The sequence below is a fragment of the Mustela putorius genome, unplaced genomic scaffold (genome assembly GCF_011764305.1).
Source record: "Mustela putorius furo isolate JIRA1106 unplaced genomic scaffold, ASM1176430v1.1 tig00000596_pilon_pilon_pilon, whole genome shotgun sequence".
Lineage (NCBI taxonomy): Eukaryota > Metazoa > Chordata > Mammalia > Carnivora > Mustelidae > Mustela > Mustela putorius.
In genome coordinates this window covers 15,369,527-15,387,035 of record NW_025421428.1, presented here as the reverse complement: position 1 = coordinate 15,387,035, position 17,509 = coordinate 15,369,527, and the positions used below count along the sequence as shown (strand labels likewise).

Sequence of the window (17,509 nt, the reverse complement as noted above, 5' to 3'; positions counted from 1 at the left end):
AACCCGGGTCCATGGTGGGGTAGAGCGGCTCCCTGGTGCTGGGGGAGTCAGTGAAGTCGCTGCAGGGGGACGGGGTGTGTGGGAACCATCAGCAGCCTGGCTGTCCTCGGGGTGATGCGGACAGCCACGTCTCAGGGACCTGGCAGGGGGTGTGCTCCGCTCTGCGGGAGCTCACAGCGCTGGGCGGAATGGCAGCCGGGCAGCAGAGCACACCATCGGGAAGCTCTCCGGGCCGCAGGCCGGAGCCACATCAAGGAGCACAGCTCGTGCCCAGAGAACTGGGTCAGATGGACACGGCCGGATTAGGTCTTGGAAGGTTTTTCTCTCCTTAGTGAGTGTTTAAACCCCATCGACTAAACCGCCGCGTCCTCTAATCCCCCACAGGTACGGCTTTATGGCTCTTGTCCTCGCTGAAGATTAGGGCGTCCGGGCCGCAGTGGTTTGCCTGGGCGACAAGAGAAGGATTACCGGGGGACGCGTGGCAGCTGGCGGCGGGGAGAAGAGGGCTGGGAGCCGAGCCTCGCGTGGGCCGGCTGGCAACGTGTCCTCCCCGCGTGCACACGGGCCCGTGCCGCCCTCGGAGACGCGCCGAGCTGAGGAGACAGTGGCCGTCCGCTCGGCCGGTGCTTCTGCTGCGCCTGGGGAGGCCTGCCCGGGTCCAGGATGGGTTTGGGCGCTGGCCCTCCGCGAGCGGAACCACACACAGTGGGGAAGGAGAGCGTCGCAGGCGGGCTTGCTCTCGATTAAGATGGATTCTGTCTCAAAAGCACGTCTTCCCCCCCGCCAATTATTTTGCTGTGTTTCTTTTAATGCTGACATTTAATCTGCTTTAATCTCACGGCGTCTCGCTGCCTGGCTCAGTCCCCCGCATTAGCTGTCTGAAGGGAGCCGCCGGCGCCAGCCCCGTGACCGCCCTTCCTTTTGCTGTTCTCAGGGGTCCCCATTTTAGTGAGACGGTGGCTGCTTCCCTCTGCTGTTGGGGGCCATGTCCTTCGACGGTCACGTTCCGCGTTCACACTGTCTTTACACACCGTGTCCCGGCAGCACCTGCACCCGCACCCGGGGCACACAGTCCATGTGGCATTGCTGCTCGTGGACAGGGTCAGCCTCTCGAGAGGGGACAGGTTCTTGCCTGCTGCTGCCCCCTCATGCCCTGGAGGGAGCCCTGGTGTCTCGTGGCCTCGGGCTGGTTTTCCCGGCTGTTGTACATGCCCGGGAGCGTGTGCTGCGCTGGACGCGGGCCATGGATCTGCTCTCCAGGGGACACGAGCCACCCCTTCTGGATGTGGCAGGCGTCCAGGAGGTGCTGCTTTCTCCCTGTGTCCTTCCCACACAGACAAGCAGGGCCGTCCGGAGGCCCCGGGGCAGGCACTGGGCCCGTTCCTGGCTCCTGACGCCAGCCCGAGGCCTGGGTCCTGCAGACACGCTCCTGTAGTGCCAACACGCTCTGTCCCCCGCCCCCCCCGCAGGTCTGGAGGATGACCCCCAGGCCGTGCTGCAGACCATCCGGAGGTACGTGCGCACCTTCTTCGGCTGTAGGGCATGCAGCGAGCACTTTGAGGCAGTGGCTAAGGAGTCCGTGGGCGCGGTGAAGACCACGGACCGAGCGATTCTCTGGCTGTGGGAGACTCACAACCTAGTCAACAGCCGCCTGGCAGGTGAGCAGAAACCACCCTGGGGCGGCCAGGCCGGGTCCAGAGGGGGCGCCGCAGTGGGGGTGAGGCCGTGTACACAGACGCCTTCAGAGCGAGGCTGTGTAGACGGGTGGCTGCCCGGAGGACGGCCGAGAACGCAGCTGCCCCAGCCGCCGGCGTCCCCGCCTTTCCCCGCTCTTCCCCCTCGGGGAGGCTGCCAGGCCCTGCGGACAGTGGGCGGCAGAGGGTCGAACCGATGTCCGGAAAGCCGTTGGCGGCGCGGCGGTCCGCTCTCAGCAAAGCACACCGCCAAGGCGGCTTTGTGTAAATGCGGCACGTGTGCCGCCTCCCGGTTAATTCAAACTGTGCCCCCAAATCACCGGCAGATTGAAATTAGGCTTAAAAATAATTCTGCTGACAGATAAGTCTTAATAGAGATGAGTAGGAAAAACCACTAAACTATTGGTCTTTATTTAATCCACTGTGTCGGGAGACGCTACGACTGCAGCACTAAAGAGAATTGGTTTTTCTTTGCTCTCAGAGCTGCCACAGCTCAGCTCACAAGGCCACAAAACCATCGCTTGCCGGGGGTCTGTCCACAGCTGTCTGCTTCCACCGCGGCTCTAGTTCTGGGACCCTCCACCTCTGGGTGTGCGGCCCCCTGCCCCCACCGCACCCCAGACCGGGGGAGTTGTCCCGGGCAGCCCCAGGCCAGGAGCCCCACGTGCCCCCCATATGCTTGCACTGCAGCAGAAAGAGGCTTTGCGCAGCCCAAGTCATTGTGCCCTGCTTCAGTTCTGCGTCCCCCCATGTCCCCCCAGGCCCACTCTGGCCTCTGCATGGAGGCCCGGACTCCTTGGAGGCCTCAGAGACCGGCCCTGGGCCTCGCTGTGTGTGTGGCGTGTGACACCAGGCCCCAGCAGCTTCTCCTTGGTCTCCTCGTGGGTGCCTCTGCCTCATGCCCGGCGCAGACCCTGGTGGGTGGCGCCTGGGTCTCGGGCGCCGGCCCCTGCTCCCGGCTGTGTGCTCACAGATGAGGAGAGCGTCTCCATTGGGCCACACCCAGTAGATGTGATTTTGTCCACATCTGTTCACGGAAGCACTTTTGGGGTGGCAGGGCACCCCACGTTGAGTCAGGGGACTCTGGGAGCTGAGGGGCACAGTGTGGCGCACCTCATGGTCCTCAAATCTGCGTGGCAGGGAGCCAGAGCTGCGGGGTCGGGCAGGGTGTTGCTCACCCAGATGGAAGAGAAGGGGGGAGGGAAGCGAGCAGGTCAGGCTGCTGCTCCGCGGGCTCCATCACCCAGAGGAGCGAATGCACTCACCCGGGGACAGGAGGAGTCTCCGCCGTGGCCTCCATGCACGGCTGGCAGGACTATGACTGAACCACCTTGTGAGCAGACGTTGAACAGGAAGTAGTGTGACTTTAAACTGGGGGCGCTCTGCAGAGTGCTGGGGGGTCACAGTTCCTGCAAGGAGCGGTCCTGCCGGCCGAGTTGACCCTGCGCAGTGTGGTCAGCGGGTGCGGGGCAGTGCTGTCTCGCCGTGCCGCCTCTGGGAGCAGGACGGGCGGCCGGCTTTCCGCGGGTTCCCACAGCAGGTCTCGCTCCCAGGATGGGTTTAGAGATCCTGATGGGATTTATGGGATTTGGGGGTCTGGGAGGACCCACACATCCCTGAAGTGCTGTGGAATTGTCTGGGCGGCCTGTGTCCAGGGGCAGGGACTGCGGGGGTTTGTGTGGCCGTGGACCTCAGATGCATCTTAAGGGGAGAAGACAAGCAGAGATGAGGCACGAGCAGGGGCCTCGGGGTCACGGGGAGGCAGAGTAGCTGCAGGCGGGAGCGGGGTCTGGCCAGGTGGATGGCACCGTCCCAGCGAGGACCCTTCCCTTGCTGTGGCCACGAGGCCCTGCCAGAGGTTCTGGGGAAAAAACGACACTTATGTGGGGGGCTTGGGGACGGGTGTCTGTGCAGGAGTGATGGTGTGAGTGCTGGGTGGCCACGGTGCAGGCGGGTGGACAGGGGAGGCGTCTGCGGGACATGGGGCACGCGGGCCACCAGAGAGCCCGTCACCGTTGTTCTCCCTCCCCGTCCCAGGCCATCTCAGTGAGGACCCCAAGTTTCCAAAGGTTCCGTGGCCCACCCCGGACCTCTGCCCCGCCTGCCACGAGGAGGTGAAGGGCGTGCACAGCTGGAACGAGGGCCAGGTGCTTCTGTTCCTGAAGCAGCACTACAGCGGGGACAATCTCGTGGACACGTACGCGGCAGACCTGGGGGACACCAGCGAAGGAGGCGGCCCACACCAGGGCGGGGAGCAGGAGAAAGGCCTCGCCTCCCCAGGGAAGCCTCGGAGAGACCAGCGCGCCGAGAGTCTCCGTCCACCCAGCGGGCTGCCTCCCAGACCCCGCCTGGCGGACGGCTCGCAGCTCGGCCTGGACGGGAGACTGCGGAGCGTGAGCGGAGCTGAGGTCCACAGGGAGGCGGAGGTGGCTGTGCCCTTCCTCGGGATGGGCTTCTCTGGCCTGGACATGAGCCTCTGCGTCGTGCTCTACGTGGCCTCTTCCATGTTCCTGATGGTGATGTACTTCTTCTTCCGAGTGCGGTCCAAGCGGTGGAAAGTCAGACATCACCGGCCGTCCGTGTAGAACCAGGCGGGACCACAGAAGCGCCTTGGGGGAAACAGCCCCACCAGGCCACCTGCAGCTTTCACAGATCAGGGATTTTATAAACAGCGGGACCCGGTTTTACTTCCAGTGGCGGGCAGGCCAGCGTTTGCCGTGGGCCCGCGTGCCCTCCTGGCGTGCTCCCTGGACGCCTGTACAGAGCCGACAGCAAAAATGTGTCTGTGTTTTCACTCTCCTCTGTCCAAGGAAAGGGGGAGTCCAGGCCAAACAGACAGATTTTCCGGGCTGCCTTCGTCCCAAGTTTCTAGATGCGCGTCACCTTCCGCAAGCCTGGCTGGGGATTCCGAGAGCCACCGAGCCCTTGTGGGCTGGGAGGCCAGCGGGCGATTGCACGTGGCCAGCCTGGGCCCCGTGGAGCTGCAGCACGGCCCCTGGCAGTGGGTCCCCAGTGCACCGCACCCTCGGCCGCGCCTCCAGGCCAGTCTGGTTCTCAGAGAGCCGTTTGCGAGTGGGTTTCCCGGCGGCGTGGTGGTTTCTGCTGAAGCAGAAGAGCGTCCCGTCCGTCCAGGGGGGAGGGAGGAGGAGGGTTTGTGACTTCCCTGCCTTGCAAGGAACCCCGCTGCGGGGGAGGTGGCAGAGGTGGCGCCTTCATGAATCTGGTGGCAGGAGAGCACTCAGTGGCCACGGGCTGTCCCCAACTGCCTGTGCCCGGCACGGAGGGCAGAGCCCCACACAGGAGGGGTGTGGGGTGGCTGAGGCCCCAAGGGACCTTTCAGGGAGCCCTTCGTCTGTGCCCTGTGGTCCAGCAGCTGCAGGGCCTGCTGCCAAACAAAGCAGACGCTAGGACCGGAGGGCCACGTCACGCTAGGACCGGTGGCCCTGGGGGGGTGACGTGTGTATGGTCGTCAAAACCGTTAAGGCTGAACCCCAAATCTCATTTCCCAGAAGCTGTTTTACAAAAGGTCCTGGCCCACGACCCTGGTCCCCCAGGCTTTGGTGATTGATTTTTTACCATTTAATGATTTTTCACACACTGTCATAAAACCCAGTCACTTAGAGGTGAATTTGTTCCTGGAGATGTAAACAGACAAAGTAGCATGCTCTGCCTCTTTCATGGAGATGCTTTAGGACGCCGCTTTGTCCACAAGCGCAGCCGCGGCTGGGCACTCCTGTCACTAGGACGGTACGAACCGTCTTCTCCACTTCGCCCGGCGCCCGCTGTGATCACGAACTGACACCTGCTGGCCAGGGGCTGACCAGAGGCGTGTCTTGGGGGCGCAGCAGGCGAGCTGTCAGGAGCTTGAGCCTCTGCGGGGAGTGGCAGGGGACGGGGGTGAGAGACGGGATGGCCATGGGACAGGGGCAGGACAGGATGGAGGACAGAATGAGGGACTAGAGCACAGGGAACGAACGAGGGATGGGCTGAGGCCAGGGTGGGGGACGGGAACCGGATACAGATGTGATAGGAAAGGGGGGTGCGGGCAGGTGACTGGGGACAGCGACATACAGATGAGGGATGGGGGGGATGGGGCTCCGTTGGCAGCTTCCTCAGCTGCTTGGCTTCCATGGCTTCTCCAGAGGTTTCTTCCCGTCGGGCTGTGCCTCGCCCCTGGAAGCCCGTGTGCTCAGCCCATGTGCTCCGGTGGTGACTGTGCCCCCAGTTACTGAAGACCCGGAACCTGGAAACTGGCCAGATCCACCCACAGAATCCAGAGGGGGTGCCCAGCACCACAAGTGAAACTACCTTCTGGTTCGCGTCCAGTGTGTTTCCTCCCCGAAGTACATCTCCGCACGTGGCGTGGTCTGGGATGAAGGCGCAAGACGCCAAGGCCATGACCACCACAAAAGCCAGGGTCGGCCTCTCGGGGTTCATGGTAACGTTGCAGTTGGAGGTCGCTGTTATTCGAGGGACAAGTTTGCGACTCCCTGAGGGGACAGGTTTCCCCTGGACCGTGAGCAGCCAGGGACAGGTGGTGTGCCAAGGCGACCACGGGTGTGTCTGATGTGTGGGTGTGAACGTGGCCACATGCCTCACGTGGCCTGCTAGGAATTGGACGTTAACTTTGGGCAAGATTTAAGGTCTATTTTCTAAAGTTGTAAGCATTTAGATTAATGAATACAATAGTTCGATAATTTAAATGTGTATTTATTTTTAATGGAAGGATTTTGATGAAAAAGAAGCTAATTGATGTGGCAACATCTGAAATTTCTTACCTGTAAGAAAAATAAACATTTTGTATTTAAGTGAACTATAATGTGCACATTTTAAAATAAGTCTGACATTTGGAAGGACTGTAATTCTTTTGAAAACTTGAGCTCGTTCTGGCAGGGGTAGGTCAGGGCGCAGAACGGACCCCTCCTTCCCTTCCCGAGTTCGCGGACCGGGCGTCTGAAACCCTGGGGTTCCTTGTATTGAGCCTCTGGTTTCGGAAAACAGCCCAGGAGGAAAGTGAAAGATGGAAGATCCATTATAGATTATCTTCTCGGGGCTGATGTAGTTGGGGACCAGCCACCGGACCACAGCCTTCACGCGTGTCACATGCTAGATTGGTGGGACACGGCAGGGATGGGTACGTGGGAGTCCCGTGACTTCGTGACGCACGAGGGGCACCCTGGTGACTGGAGCCCCAGCCCAGCCAGTGCTGGACCCGCCCCACTGCCGCCTCATCTGCACACCCCACCCCAGCACGGCCTCTAGCCACGGCTTTACCCCCAACACCTGTGTACTGCCTCGGGTTCTGAACTATTGATTCCGTCTGCTTCTAACTTTTATTTTGCTGGGGCCGGGGCGGGGGAGGGGAATCTGGTCATGGTGGCTTCTGAGGGACTCGCTGGAGGTGGCTCCCCCGGATTCACCTTCCCAGCCAGGCTGTGTGCTAGCTATAGGTAATCCCTTCCCTCAGAGAGGGAGCCCCTGTGTGCCCGCCAGGCAGGGCACGGACCATTCTGCCATTCCGGGTCTGTGTGGTGCTGGTGTTGGCAAGGGTCCGCAGTCTGGTAACCCCTCCCAGCCCTTGAGTCCTGAGTGGTTCCTGCTAGGGGCGCTCCTGTGCCCCTCCTCCTCAGCTGCCCTGTGGGCGTAGCGGTGGGCTGCTACAGACCCGGGGAAGGTTGTGCGGGCAACAGGTCACTTAGGACAGCAACAGCCTTGTGTGCCGGGCCACACCTAGAGCCAGAGAGGCATGGGGGCTGGGGCTGGAGGCCGGCGGGGCTGGAGCAGCAGAGTCCTGGACACTGCCCTGTAGGGCAGGGTGGAGGCCCCCTGACTTGCTTCCAATTCCCAAGCCCAGACCAAGCCTCTGGGCAGAAATGGCTGCTCCTGGCGATGGGAGGAAAGGTGGGGTGAGGCTGGCTGAGGGACTGGGGGTGGGAGGGTTCGGACAAGGGCCTGAGGAGGGGAAGTGGGTCGGGGGAATCTGGCAGGTGCTTGGTGGAGGGACTGGAAACCAAGGGAGGAGGGAGCTGGGAGGAAGGCAGGCAGTGGTGGGTTGCTGGGGGAGGCAGGTGGGGGGATTGCAGACCTAGGGAGGTAGGGTAGTGGGGAAGCGGGATGGGGGAACAGAGTGATTGGCAGGGTTTGGGGGAGGTGGAGAGGGGGTGAGGGACAAGGAGCCTTGGGAGACGGGGAGGTGGGCGGGGCAGGGGGAGGCAGGCGCAGAGACGGCAGACCTAGGGAGGTGGGATGGTGGGGAGGGGAGCTAGGGGAACAGAGTGGTGGGCGTGGTCAGGGAAGGTGGGGGGCAGGGGCCCTGGGGAGATGGGCGGCTGGTCCGCTCATTCAGCACCGCGGACAGCGCCCAGGCCCGAGGCTCCCGCTGCCGGAGCTGTGCGCACCGGATCACGGTCCCGAGACATCCGGGCCTTGGGGAGTTCTGAGCCCTCCCAGGGTCGCAGAGGAGGAAGGAGAAGGGCAGCCCGGACCACCTGGACTCCCTTCTCTGGCCTGGCAGTCGTCATGCTGCTGGAAACCGAGATCAGTGGAGACCGAGATAGGCAACAGGCCTCCATGGCCACTGCCGCCTGCAGCTTCGGTAGGACTCGGGGTAAGGGCCCCCGCGAACCCCTTGGCCTCCACCCCAGGCAAGATGACCCCAGTGGGAGAAACAACTAGGACAGCAGAGTCAGGCAGAGGGATGGTGGGAGAGGGGGACTCAGACACAGCAGAGAAAGGAAGAAATTCTGGAGAAATCACGGTGGGTTGGGGGGAGGCAGCACCCATAAGAGATGGGAACAGTGGCGAGGGGATGCGAGTCTGGCAGACCCCGTGGCAGAGGGCCTGGAGTTCGCTGCGGTGGCTCCAGAGGCCATGGGCTATTGTGGAGGACCCCGAGAACAGAAGGGGCCTTGCAGGAACTGCTGGGGGAAGGGACAGGGCAGAGTGGAGACGTCAGTTTCCTCCAGAGACCCCACACCCCTCAGCTCTCCCACACTGCGCAACAGTGCAAAACTGGGACCCCTGGGCTGGGTCTCCCACCTAAATTGCCCTCCCAAGGACCACTCGATCGCCATGGACGTTGGAAAATAATGGAGGCATTGTTGGCAGGCCAGCCAGAAGCTGAGCATGTGGGGTAGCCGCCTCCTGGACCCGCTGCCCGCCTGCCCCTTCCCCCCTCAAACCACACATGGTCCTTCTAGGCAGGGCTCTGCAGCAGCTGACACTCCACGGCCAACATCTCAGTGTGCCCAGCACCCGGCTCACCGGCTTGTGCGCCCTGGCCCTGTCCTCTGGGAACAGTGTCTTGCACAGGGAAGCGTGCAGCGCTGGTGGTATGAGCCTTTGCTCAGATCCGTGGGGCTGGCTCTGCTGGGGTCTGGGAGGGCACTGTGCTTTTCCTGCCCCGTCCTTCCAGGCTTGCCTCCTTAGTAGAACGCAGCACAGACGAGGTGACCAGAGGCCAGGATACGGAGCAGGACGAGGACTGTCCTGTACCATGGGACTCTCCCAGGTGGAGAGATGGGGAGGCCGGCAGAACTCTGCTCACCCCCGTCACTGTCTGAGGCTCCTGCCCTCACCATGCCCGGGGCTGCAACGGCCCCACACTGCTGTCTCCTAATCACTGGGGACGGGGTGTCCTCTCCACAGGAGCAGCTGCCCTCGGTGGGGGGTGCGTCCCATGGGTGGGTTCCTACAGGCTTACCCTTTGGATTGGGGACAAAATGCTGGAAGATCAGGTGTGGGACTGCCTTCTGTGCAAGCTGGTATGTGTAAGGAAGTGAGGACGGACCTCCAACTCCCCCAGCTCTGCCCTTCCTGCCCTGAGTCCTGGCCGATGACTGGGCGGAGGACACCGGGTGTACCTGCTGAGAATCGCCCCTCTCTGTACCTATTCTGGTGGCAGTTCCCAGGGTGGGGCCCAGAAGCTGGTCACAGCTGGGAGGTCTAAGGTCTGTCTGGCTCCTGGTGGCTTTGCTTTGAGCCTTTGGGCACCACACTCACCCTCTCTGGGTCCCGGGTCGCGTTCCTGCGGACCAGACGTCGTCACCAAGCCTCCCAAACCCGGCTCTCAAGCGGCGATGGGACGCGGCTCCCTCCCGGACCGTCCTCCCGGGACCCCCAGCCTTCGGGCACGCGATCACGCCTGGAGCCCAGGCCTCAGCCCGCGGCCCGCAGCGCGGGGCAGGAAGCTGCGGGGCCCGGGTGAGCTCCCGCGGGCAGCCCTGGCCGGGCTCCTCCCCTGACTGTCCCCGCCCTCCTCGGGCCGGCTACTCGGGTGGCGTCTGGGCACCCCGGGTCCCCTAGCAAAGACGCGCGTAGCCAGCGGACGCCCGCGGCGCGTCTCAGCGACCCCCGGCCCCGCCCCGCGCCGCGGCCCCGCCTCCCGCCGCTCCGCCCTCCGCGCGGCCTGAGGCTCCGGGCCCCAGGGCGGCCCGCGGGCGCAGCGCCCAGCAGCGCGGGGAATAGCTCGGACACCGGCCTGGGGCCCCGGAAGCCGTGGCCTCCCCGGGCCGCGGGAAAGTTCGGGGCCGGAGAGCCGCGGCGCCAGGCGACGGGACCCATGGAGGCGCGCGGGGAGCTGGGCCCGGGCCGCGAGTCGGCGGGCGGCGACCTGCTGCTGGCGCTTCTGGCGCGGAGGGAGGACCTGCGCCGAGGTGGGTGCCCAGGCTTGAGCGGCTGCACGGGGAGACCCGGAGGTCCTCGCTCCTTTCCGGGCTTGGCCACACAGGGGGCGGGAGAGGGGGGACCCGGGCGGGCGTGGAGGCAAGGGCCCCAGCACGTCCCCACCCGGGCGCCTCAGTAGCGAGTTAGCGTCGGGGCCCCGGAGCCGTGCTGTCGGTTGGGCGGTCGCAGCGCCCAACAACCCAGGCCAGAGAGTACTTGGGGTCCCGGGACTGATTTAGGAAAGCCTCTCCCTTATCCCGAGAGCATGTGGAGAGTAACCGTGCCGGCCGGTGCGTGCCCGTGCCGGTGACCACCGGACAAGAAGACGCCCGACAGAGCAGACGGCACCCAGATAGTCCACACTTTCCGGGGCAGAGAGTCAGAGGCAGGGCCAGTGAGCGTAGCTGGAGCCCGCTGGCAGATGTCCCGAGTTGAGGTCTCCTTGTCTGCCCTACACGTACCTGCTCATCCGCGGCTCCCAGGCGGGTCCTCAGGACCCTTCTGGAGGAAAGACCCCAGCTCCTGCCGCACCCGTCCTGCCCCCGCGGCTCCCTCCCACGCTTGGGCTCCGGAGAAGGGCAATCGCCAGTCCTTCGTCGCCCGCGGGACCACAGGATGGAGACGGAGGCGGGCCTGGCCGTGTGGGGAGTGTCAGGGACCCAGCAGGTGGGAAAGAGGTTACATCCAGGCTGTGGGGTCTCTTTCGTCCCCTACTTATTTATTTATTTATTTTTCCAACGGTTCCTGGGAGGGGTTGGCCGCAGGGGCTGGGAGGAAGGGGTGGGAGGCGGAGGGAGAGGGAGAGAGGGGAGGCGCACTCCCAACGCCATCGCTCCGGAGAGCTGGCCCCGAGCGGGCGGCAGGCGGGAGGCTCCACTGTGCCCCACCAGCGCTGAGGGTAGGAGTCGCCGCCGAGGCTGGAGTCGCCATGCAGCGTAAGGCCCGGGTCGCAGGGCGCGTCGGGGAGCAACAGGGGCCCAGTGGGAGCAGCTTTTGCCGGACGCGGGGCGGAGGGCAGCTCGGCCGGGCGCTGTCCCGGCCACGGTGCTGAATCCGCGCTGGCTGGCCTGTGTAGCCACCAGATGTAGGCCGGCTGCGCTCGCCCTTCTGCCGGCACCGCCAGCGAGGGGGTCCCCACCCCAACCCCCGGAGCAGGCGCCTCCCCACGCTCCACTGGCACTGGGGCCGCGGTTTGGTCCGATGCGGGACCGCATCCTCGGCGAGTTTCCTGCTGCTGGGCCGGGGGGCTCAGTCGATCAGGGGTGCTTTCAGCCTGGGACGCAGGGAGGCCCTTCTCCGGTCGTCCCACCCACTGCCGGCTGGCCTGGAGCCGGAGGGGTCTCTGGCCGGGGAGGGGAGCATGGCCAGGTGGGTGCAACGTTTGCGCAGGCTCCAGCTCCTGCTGCTGGTTCTTTCCTCTCCAGAAGACTTTTCTAAACCAACAAGGAGATCCACCCTGTGAGCACCCTGCAGAGCCCCACACTGGCCGCTGACTCCCGCAGACCACCCCGAGTTCCCCCAGCCTTGCTCCCCCAGAGGCCTGCAGTCACGCGGTGGCAGAGCCGAGTGTCGGAGTAACTCATGTCAGGCACCGACACTTGAGTATGGTGACAGCGATCCAATTGTCCAGTCCGTGTACAAGGACTTGCGAGGGCTCCCGGAGATGGGTTGGACACCAGTTTTCACCTTGGTGCCTGAGCGGGGTTGAGTGGCCAGGCTTCAACAAGGGACCTCCAGCTGCAGGGATACTTAATTGCGCAAAATAGCGATGGGGATCGGGCGGTACGCACCCGGGGACCACGAGCATCTTACCTCCGGGTCCTGCTAGACAGCTCCTGTGGTGGGGTTTTCATTTGAGCTCAATGTGCACCCTTTGTGGTCGCTGGGAACATTTTGCAGTTGACGGTATCTGGCCCAATGGAATGGCCGGGGCCCCTTCCTGCTCACGGAGACACTTCTGAACCTTTTTCAGTTTTCCCAAATTTTAACTGTAGGCCAGGTCGCAGACTTCGGTGTCATGCACTCCCTACAGCCGGGAAGGGGTGTGCGGGGAAGGGGGTCTCCTGTGGCCTCCCCGGGCCCCGCGGGCTGGACTAGGAAGGGGACTCCAGGGCTCCCACTCCGTGCGGTTTCTCTGACCTCGGTGGCTCCTTGGCCTGCAGAGATCCCGCTGTGCGCAGGCTGCGACCAGCACATCCTGGACCGCTTCATCCTCAAGGCACTGGACCGCCACTGGCACAGCAAGTGTTTGAAGTGTACTGACTGCCACGCGCCCCTGGCCGAGCGCTGCTTCAGCCGCGGGGAGAACGTCTACTGCAAGGACGACTTCTTCAAGTGAGCGTGGCCCCGGGCTTGTGCGGGAGGGCAGGGGTGCAGTCTGCTCCTGCAAGGCGGGCCCCTTCTCTTACCCAGGCCGGGGTGCGGGTGGGGAATCTTCACGGGCCCGCCAGGCCTGGCTGGCAGGGCAGCTCAGTTCTCTCCAAGTAATTAATTTTGCAAATCATGGAAACACAGTCATTCAAAAAGACAACCCCAAGTTTACAGAACTTGATTGGATTTACTCCGTCTTAATTGCGGTCTTGTGTTTGTCTTCAATGCCGGGGAGGGGGTGCTTTTCGAGCACAGGCCTCTGGGATCTAAGGGAACTGTCCTATGGATCCCGCTTCCCCCCTGTGACACGGAGGTCAGGGCAGCGAGGTTCTTCCCCGGGGCTTCTGGTTCCCTTCACCGTATTCTGTGCCGCTCTGTGGGGACTGCCGAGCCGGTGACTAGGGGCAGGGCCCGGGTAAACCTCCCTCCTCAACCTCACTGCACCGCTTCCGGCTCCTCGTTCTCCAACCCGCTCCCTGCGAAGGAGCCGCGGACGCTGCGCTGAGCCGCGCCCTGTGCGTCCCGCAGGCGGTTCGGGACCAAGTGCGCCGCGTGCCAGCTGGGCATCCCGCCCACGCAGGTGGTGCGCCGCGCCCAGGACTTCGTGTACCACCTGCACTGTTTCGCCTGCGTCGTGTGCAAGCGGCAGCTGGCCACGGGGGACGAGTTCTACCTCATGGAAGACAGCCGGCTGGTGTGCAAGGCGGATTATGAGACGGCCAAGCAGCGCGGTCAGTGGGAGGGTCCACTCACCTCCTTTCCCCGTCGGCAAAATGGGGCTGGGGTCCGTCTGTTAGGGGCGCAGGGAGGGATCCACGCCCAGAGCCCGCTGCAGGGCGCTCCCTCAGGGGCGCCAACTTAAGCGCCTCCCCACCCACGGCCAGGACGGGTGGGGGCCGCCCCGGTAGGGACGATCCACCGGCTCCGCCGGAAGCCTGGCTCCAGGGCCTTAGCGGCCTGCTTCCATCCTCGGGGCGCAGGGAGGTTGGTCTGAAATGTGCGGATTATCGCCCCAAACCCTTGACCGAGAAGATCCGTCCCTACCCACAGCTTTGGAACAAAGGGGAACCGGGGTGGAGGCGGGAGGGGCAGAAGGCAGCCGCCCCTCCGCCTTTACCGCGGTGTCCCCGCGCGCCGGCGGGTGCGGGGTGGGGGGGCCATCGGGCAGCGGAGGGGCCCAGCCTCACTCCACCCCTCGCGGCGCAGAGGCCGAGGCCACGGCCAAGCGGCCGCGCACGACCATCACGGCCAAGCAGCTGGAGACGCTGAAGAGCGCCTACAACACGTCGCCCAAGCCCGCGCGCCACGTGCGGGAGCAGCTCTCGTCGGAGACCGGCCTAGACATGCGCGTCGTGCAGGTCAGCGTCCGCCCGCGCCCCGCGCCCCGCGCCCCGCGCCCCGCGCCCCGCTCACCCGTCCTCCGCCGCGCGCGCCCCGCGCCCCGCGCCCCGCGCCCCGCTCACCCGCCCTCCGCCGCGCGCGCCCCGCGCCCCGCTCACCCGCCCTCCGCCGCACGCGCCGCCGCAGGTGTGGTTCCAGAACCGCCGCGCCAAGGAGAAGCGGCTCAAGAAGGATGCGGGCCGGCAGCGCTGGGGCCAGTACTTCCGCAGCATGAAGCGTGCCCGCGGCGGCCCCAAGTCGGACAAGGACAGCGCGCAGGAGGAGGGGCAGGACAGCGACGCCGACGTCTCCTTCACCGGTACAGCGGCGGCCTCGCCCCAGGGCACCACTCGGGAGGCCCGCAGCTCGCTCGCCCTGCGTCCCCGGGAGCCTGCAAACGGGCATTTCCCAGTCAGGGGCTGCCCTGGCTTTCTTTTAAAAGCGGTCACAGATTCTGGTCCCCTGTCCCCAAGCCCTGCGGTTTGGCCCCTGGGGCGCTCAGCTGTCCGGTGGGGGACAGCCCCCAAGACCCACGTGACCCTCAGCAGGCTTTCTCTGGGGAAGGGGTCCGGCCATTTCTGTGGCTCCTGGTCCTTGCAATGATTTTCAGGAGAGTGGGCAGTGGTTTCGGGGTGAGTGACAAAAACTCACTGCTGTTTGGAGTTGGGGGTTGGGAGTCGGGAGGCGGCCCCCCGTCTCTGTGGCATCTCATCATCTTATCCCGTCTGTGAGTGACCCCATACTTATCCCTTAATGCCTATCCTCAGACCGTCTGTGCAAGAGACCCTCTCTGGCTGCAGCGTGACCTTAGGCCACTCGCTCTGCCGCTCAGAGCCTCAATTAAGTTGTCTGCAAAATGGGCATGGGGCCACCCTTCCCCAGGCAGCCCTGCAGATTATCCCGTGACCCTGGGCCCTGGCTGGCCTGTTCCTCGCCTGGTCCCGCAAGGGGATTCCCCCAAGACACCAGGTGGGACTGAGCTGAACAAAGGCGACAAGCATGGAGGCAGAGGGAGGCCTAAGTTCTGAGAGCCACAGAGGCTTGGGCGAGCCGGTGCAGGCTGGCCACGAGTCCCCCAGAGGAGGGGCGCTGGGGCCGAAGGGGGAGGGGCGGGCCCTGAGCAGCGCCGTCTGTTTCCATTGCAGATGAGCCAGCCGTGGCCGAAATGGGCCCTGCCAATGGCCTCTACAGCAGCCTGGGGGAGTCCACCCCGGCCTTGGGCAGGCCCTCGGGAGCCCCAGGCAGCTTCCCGCTGGAGCACGGAGGCCTGGCCGGCCCGGAGCAGTACCGCGAGCTGCGCCCCGGCAGCCCCTATGGTGTCCCCCCATCGCCAGCTGCCCTGCAGAGCCTCCCTGGCCCCCAGCCCCTTCTCTCTGGCTTAGTATACCCGGATGCCGGGTTGGGCCTGGTGCCTGCGGGGGCCCCAGGTGGGCCCCCGCCCATGAGGGTGCTGGCGGGAAACGGACCCAGCTCCGACCTGTCCACAGGGAGCAGCGGGGGCTACCCCGACTTTCCTGCCAGCCCCGCCTCCTGGCTGGACGAGGTGGACCACGGCCAGTTCTGACCGAGGCCCCCCGCTCCACCGAGCTCTGGACGCAAGGGATGTGGGAAGCAGTGCTGGCCCTGGCTGGGGGGCCCGGAGCGGCCCTCCCCTCCTCTCCCAGAGCCCAGGACCTCGGCGGGAAAGCAGGTGCCACAGGCGGCCGCAGAGGACAGGATGAGACCCTCAAAGGAGGGCTCCTTTCTGCGGAGCGCTCAACCCCGCGCCCTTCCCTGGGGGGCAGAGGGACTCCAGAGGCTCCTGTCCGTGCCCGCTCCGTCGTGGACACAGGGCCGCCGGCCTCGTGGCCGCCAGCGAGCCGTGTTTTGTAAGCAGATTTCTCCCTTGATCGACCAATGAACTGGACGCTGGCTGTTTCTAGACATGAAGCGTCCCCCCACCCAGGCCGGGCCTTCCCCCCTCCCCCCGCCGCGCTCCAGCCCAGGGCCACGCTGTCTTTGGGCTGGAGGAGGCTTTACTGTCCGAAATGAAAACACAGAGCACGAACCATGCTTCTCTTTCCGGGCTCCATCTCCCTGATGGAGGACCCACTCTTCTGTCGGGGCAAGAGGCGGCCGAGCAGGGACCACGCCCGTGTCCCTCGGGTCCCAACCCCCACCTCCCCCCCGGAGCCTCCTCTCTCGTCTTCCCTGGGGACCTGGCTCTAGAGCTTTCGGTTCTTGACTCTACCACCTGTTGGGAGGAGACGCCCCTGCCGGGCTGCCCTTCTTCTCCAGGAGCAGCGCGTTAAGGTTAAGGCCCTGGGGACCTCCCTCCCCGCCTACACCAAATTTCCACCCCTCCCCAGTCACAGCTGCCCCCGGCCCTCCGCGTCCAGGCCCCGCCCCGCCCGCCGATTTCCGTTGCCAAACAGCCCGCGGCCCTCCCTCTTGGACTGGGCTCTAGCTGCCGGAGGACTGGGCGGCCTCCTCCACCCGGCGCCTGCGGCCGCCTGCCCCAGACCCCGAGGCCGGTGGCGGGTGAGACCCCGCCATCCCCGCAAACCTGCATCCCCAGCTCCCTGTCAGTTCTGTGGACATCCCGTGTTTTTTATTTACTCTCTGACTATCAGCTCTTTCCAAGACTTCAATAAATTTGTCAGTGACAGTCGAGAAGGTCCGGGTCTCTAGTGTGGCGGGGGGGGGGGGGTGCGCGGGGGCAGGGGCGTCGGAGGTGGAGCGGCTCTCCGAAAGCGGGAAGCCGTCCGCAGCAGGGACCGCACCTGCTGTGAGTCGGGCCCCTCTGTCCCCGGATTTTGTCCAAACTTCTGAGCACTGGAAGGTGAGGTGGGTAAACCTTGTGCCCGGCCACTGAGGGGTGGGGATGGTGCCCGGGTACCCGGGCCCGGGGAGAGGCGGGGACTGGGGTGACAGGCGCGTGCTCCCAGCGGGGAGCGGCAGCAACAGGGGTGGGGGCAGGGCGGCCAGACCCAGCGCGTCCGGAGGTTCCCGGCGGAAGGTCCCGGGTGTCTCCCGACTTGGATTCCAGTCCCAGGCATCTGCTAACTTGCTGGGTGACTCTGGGCAAAATGAGCTGCCCTCTCTGAGCGCTGTCGTCCTGCCAAGTGGAGACACTGCTCGAAGCTCCTCCAAGGGGAGGCGTGAGAAGAGGGTCGGTGCTCACCAAGCAGGTGAGTGCTCCCCGGAGGGCAGGACTGGGGCCTCCCACCAGACAGCTGGACTTGGAGGCGGGTGGAAGCCTGAGCCCCCAGGGCCGGGGAGGAGTGGTGGGAGGGGGGAGGGGTGTTCGTGGGAGCTGTCCTCGCCCTCACGACGTCGAAGAGGCACTCACGGGAGCCCCGGAGACTGGGAATTGGGAGGCGCCAGGAGAGGAGTCGGGGCTGGGAGAAGGGGCCCCGAGG

The 17,509-nt window shown here is 64.9% G+C and overlaps 2 protein-coding genes across 3 annotated transcripts in view; both read left to right on the top strand.

Moving 5' to 3' along the window:
• Positions 1-6,507, top strand: part of QSOX2 (quiescin sulfhydryl oxidase 2) — a 35,383-nt gene extending 28,876 nt beyond the window's left edge. Inside the window, exons 13-14 of the mRNA XM_045082920.1 lie at positions 1,470-1,658; positions 3,732-6,507. Coding sequence (XP_044938855.1) covers positions 1,470-1,658; positions 3,732-4,279 — 737 coding nt within the window. The 3' untranslated portion in view covers positions 4,280-6,507. The remainder of the gene's footprint in view (positions 1-1,469; positions 1,659-3,731) is intronic.
• Positions 6,508-8,018: 1,511 nt separating this feature from the next.
• LHX3 (LIM homeobox 3) lies at positions 8,019-16,755 on the top strand. Of its 2 annotated transcripts, XM_045082706.1 has the most exons (6): positions 8,019-8,301; positions 12,521-12,692; positions 13,257-13,459; positions 13,935-14,086; positions 14,256-14,427; positions 15,254-16,755. In XM_045082706.1, the coding sequence occupies exons 1-6, from the start codon at positions 8,214-8,216 to the stop codon at positions 15,670-15,672; spliced, it is 1,206 nt and encodes a 401-aa protein (XP_044938641.1). In that variant the 5' UTR covers positions 8,019-8,213; the 3' UTR covers positions 15,673-16,755. The 2 variants fall into 2 exon arrangements, with proteins under 2 accessions (XP_044938641.1, XP_044938640.1); XM_045082705.1 differs by lacking the exon at positions 8,019-8,301 and having other exon boundaries at positions 11,295-12,692.
• Positions 16,756-17,509: the final 754 nt, after the last annotated feature.

What these genes read in the sequence shown, in the direction of transcription:
- LHX3 (XM_045082705.1), top strand. Translation starts at nt 12,376, where the DNA reads ATGCACTCCCTACAGCCGGGAAGGGGTGTGCGGGGAAGGGGGTCTCCT. An exon ending in TGCAAGGACGACTTCTTCAA is followed by an intron (nt 12,693 to 13,256) that starts GTGAGCGTGGCC and finishes TGCGTCCCGCAG; the next exon opens with GCGGTTCGGGACCAAGTGCG. An exon ending in CGCCGACGTCTCCTTCACCG is followed by an intron (nt 14,428 to 15,253) that starts GTACAGCGGCGG and finishes TTTCCATTGCAG; the next exon opens with ATGAGCCAGCCGTGGCCGAA.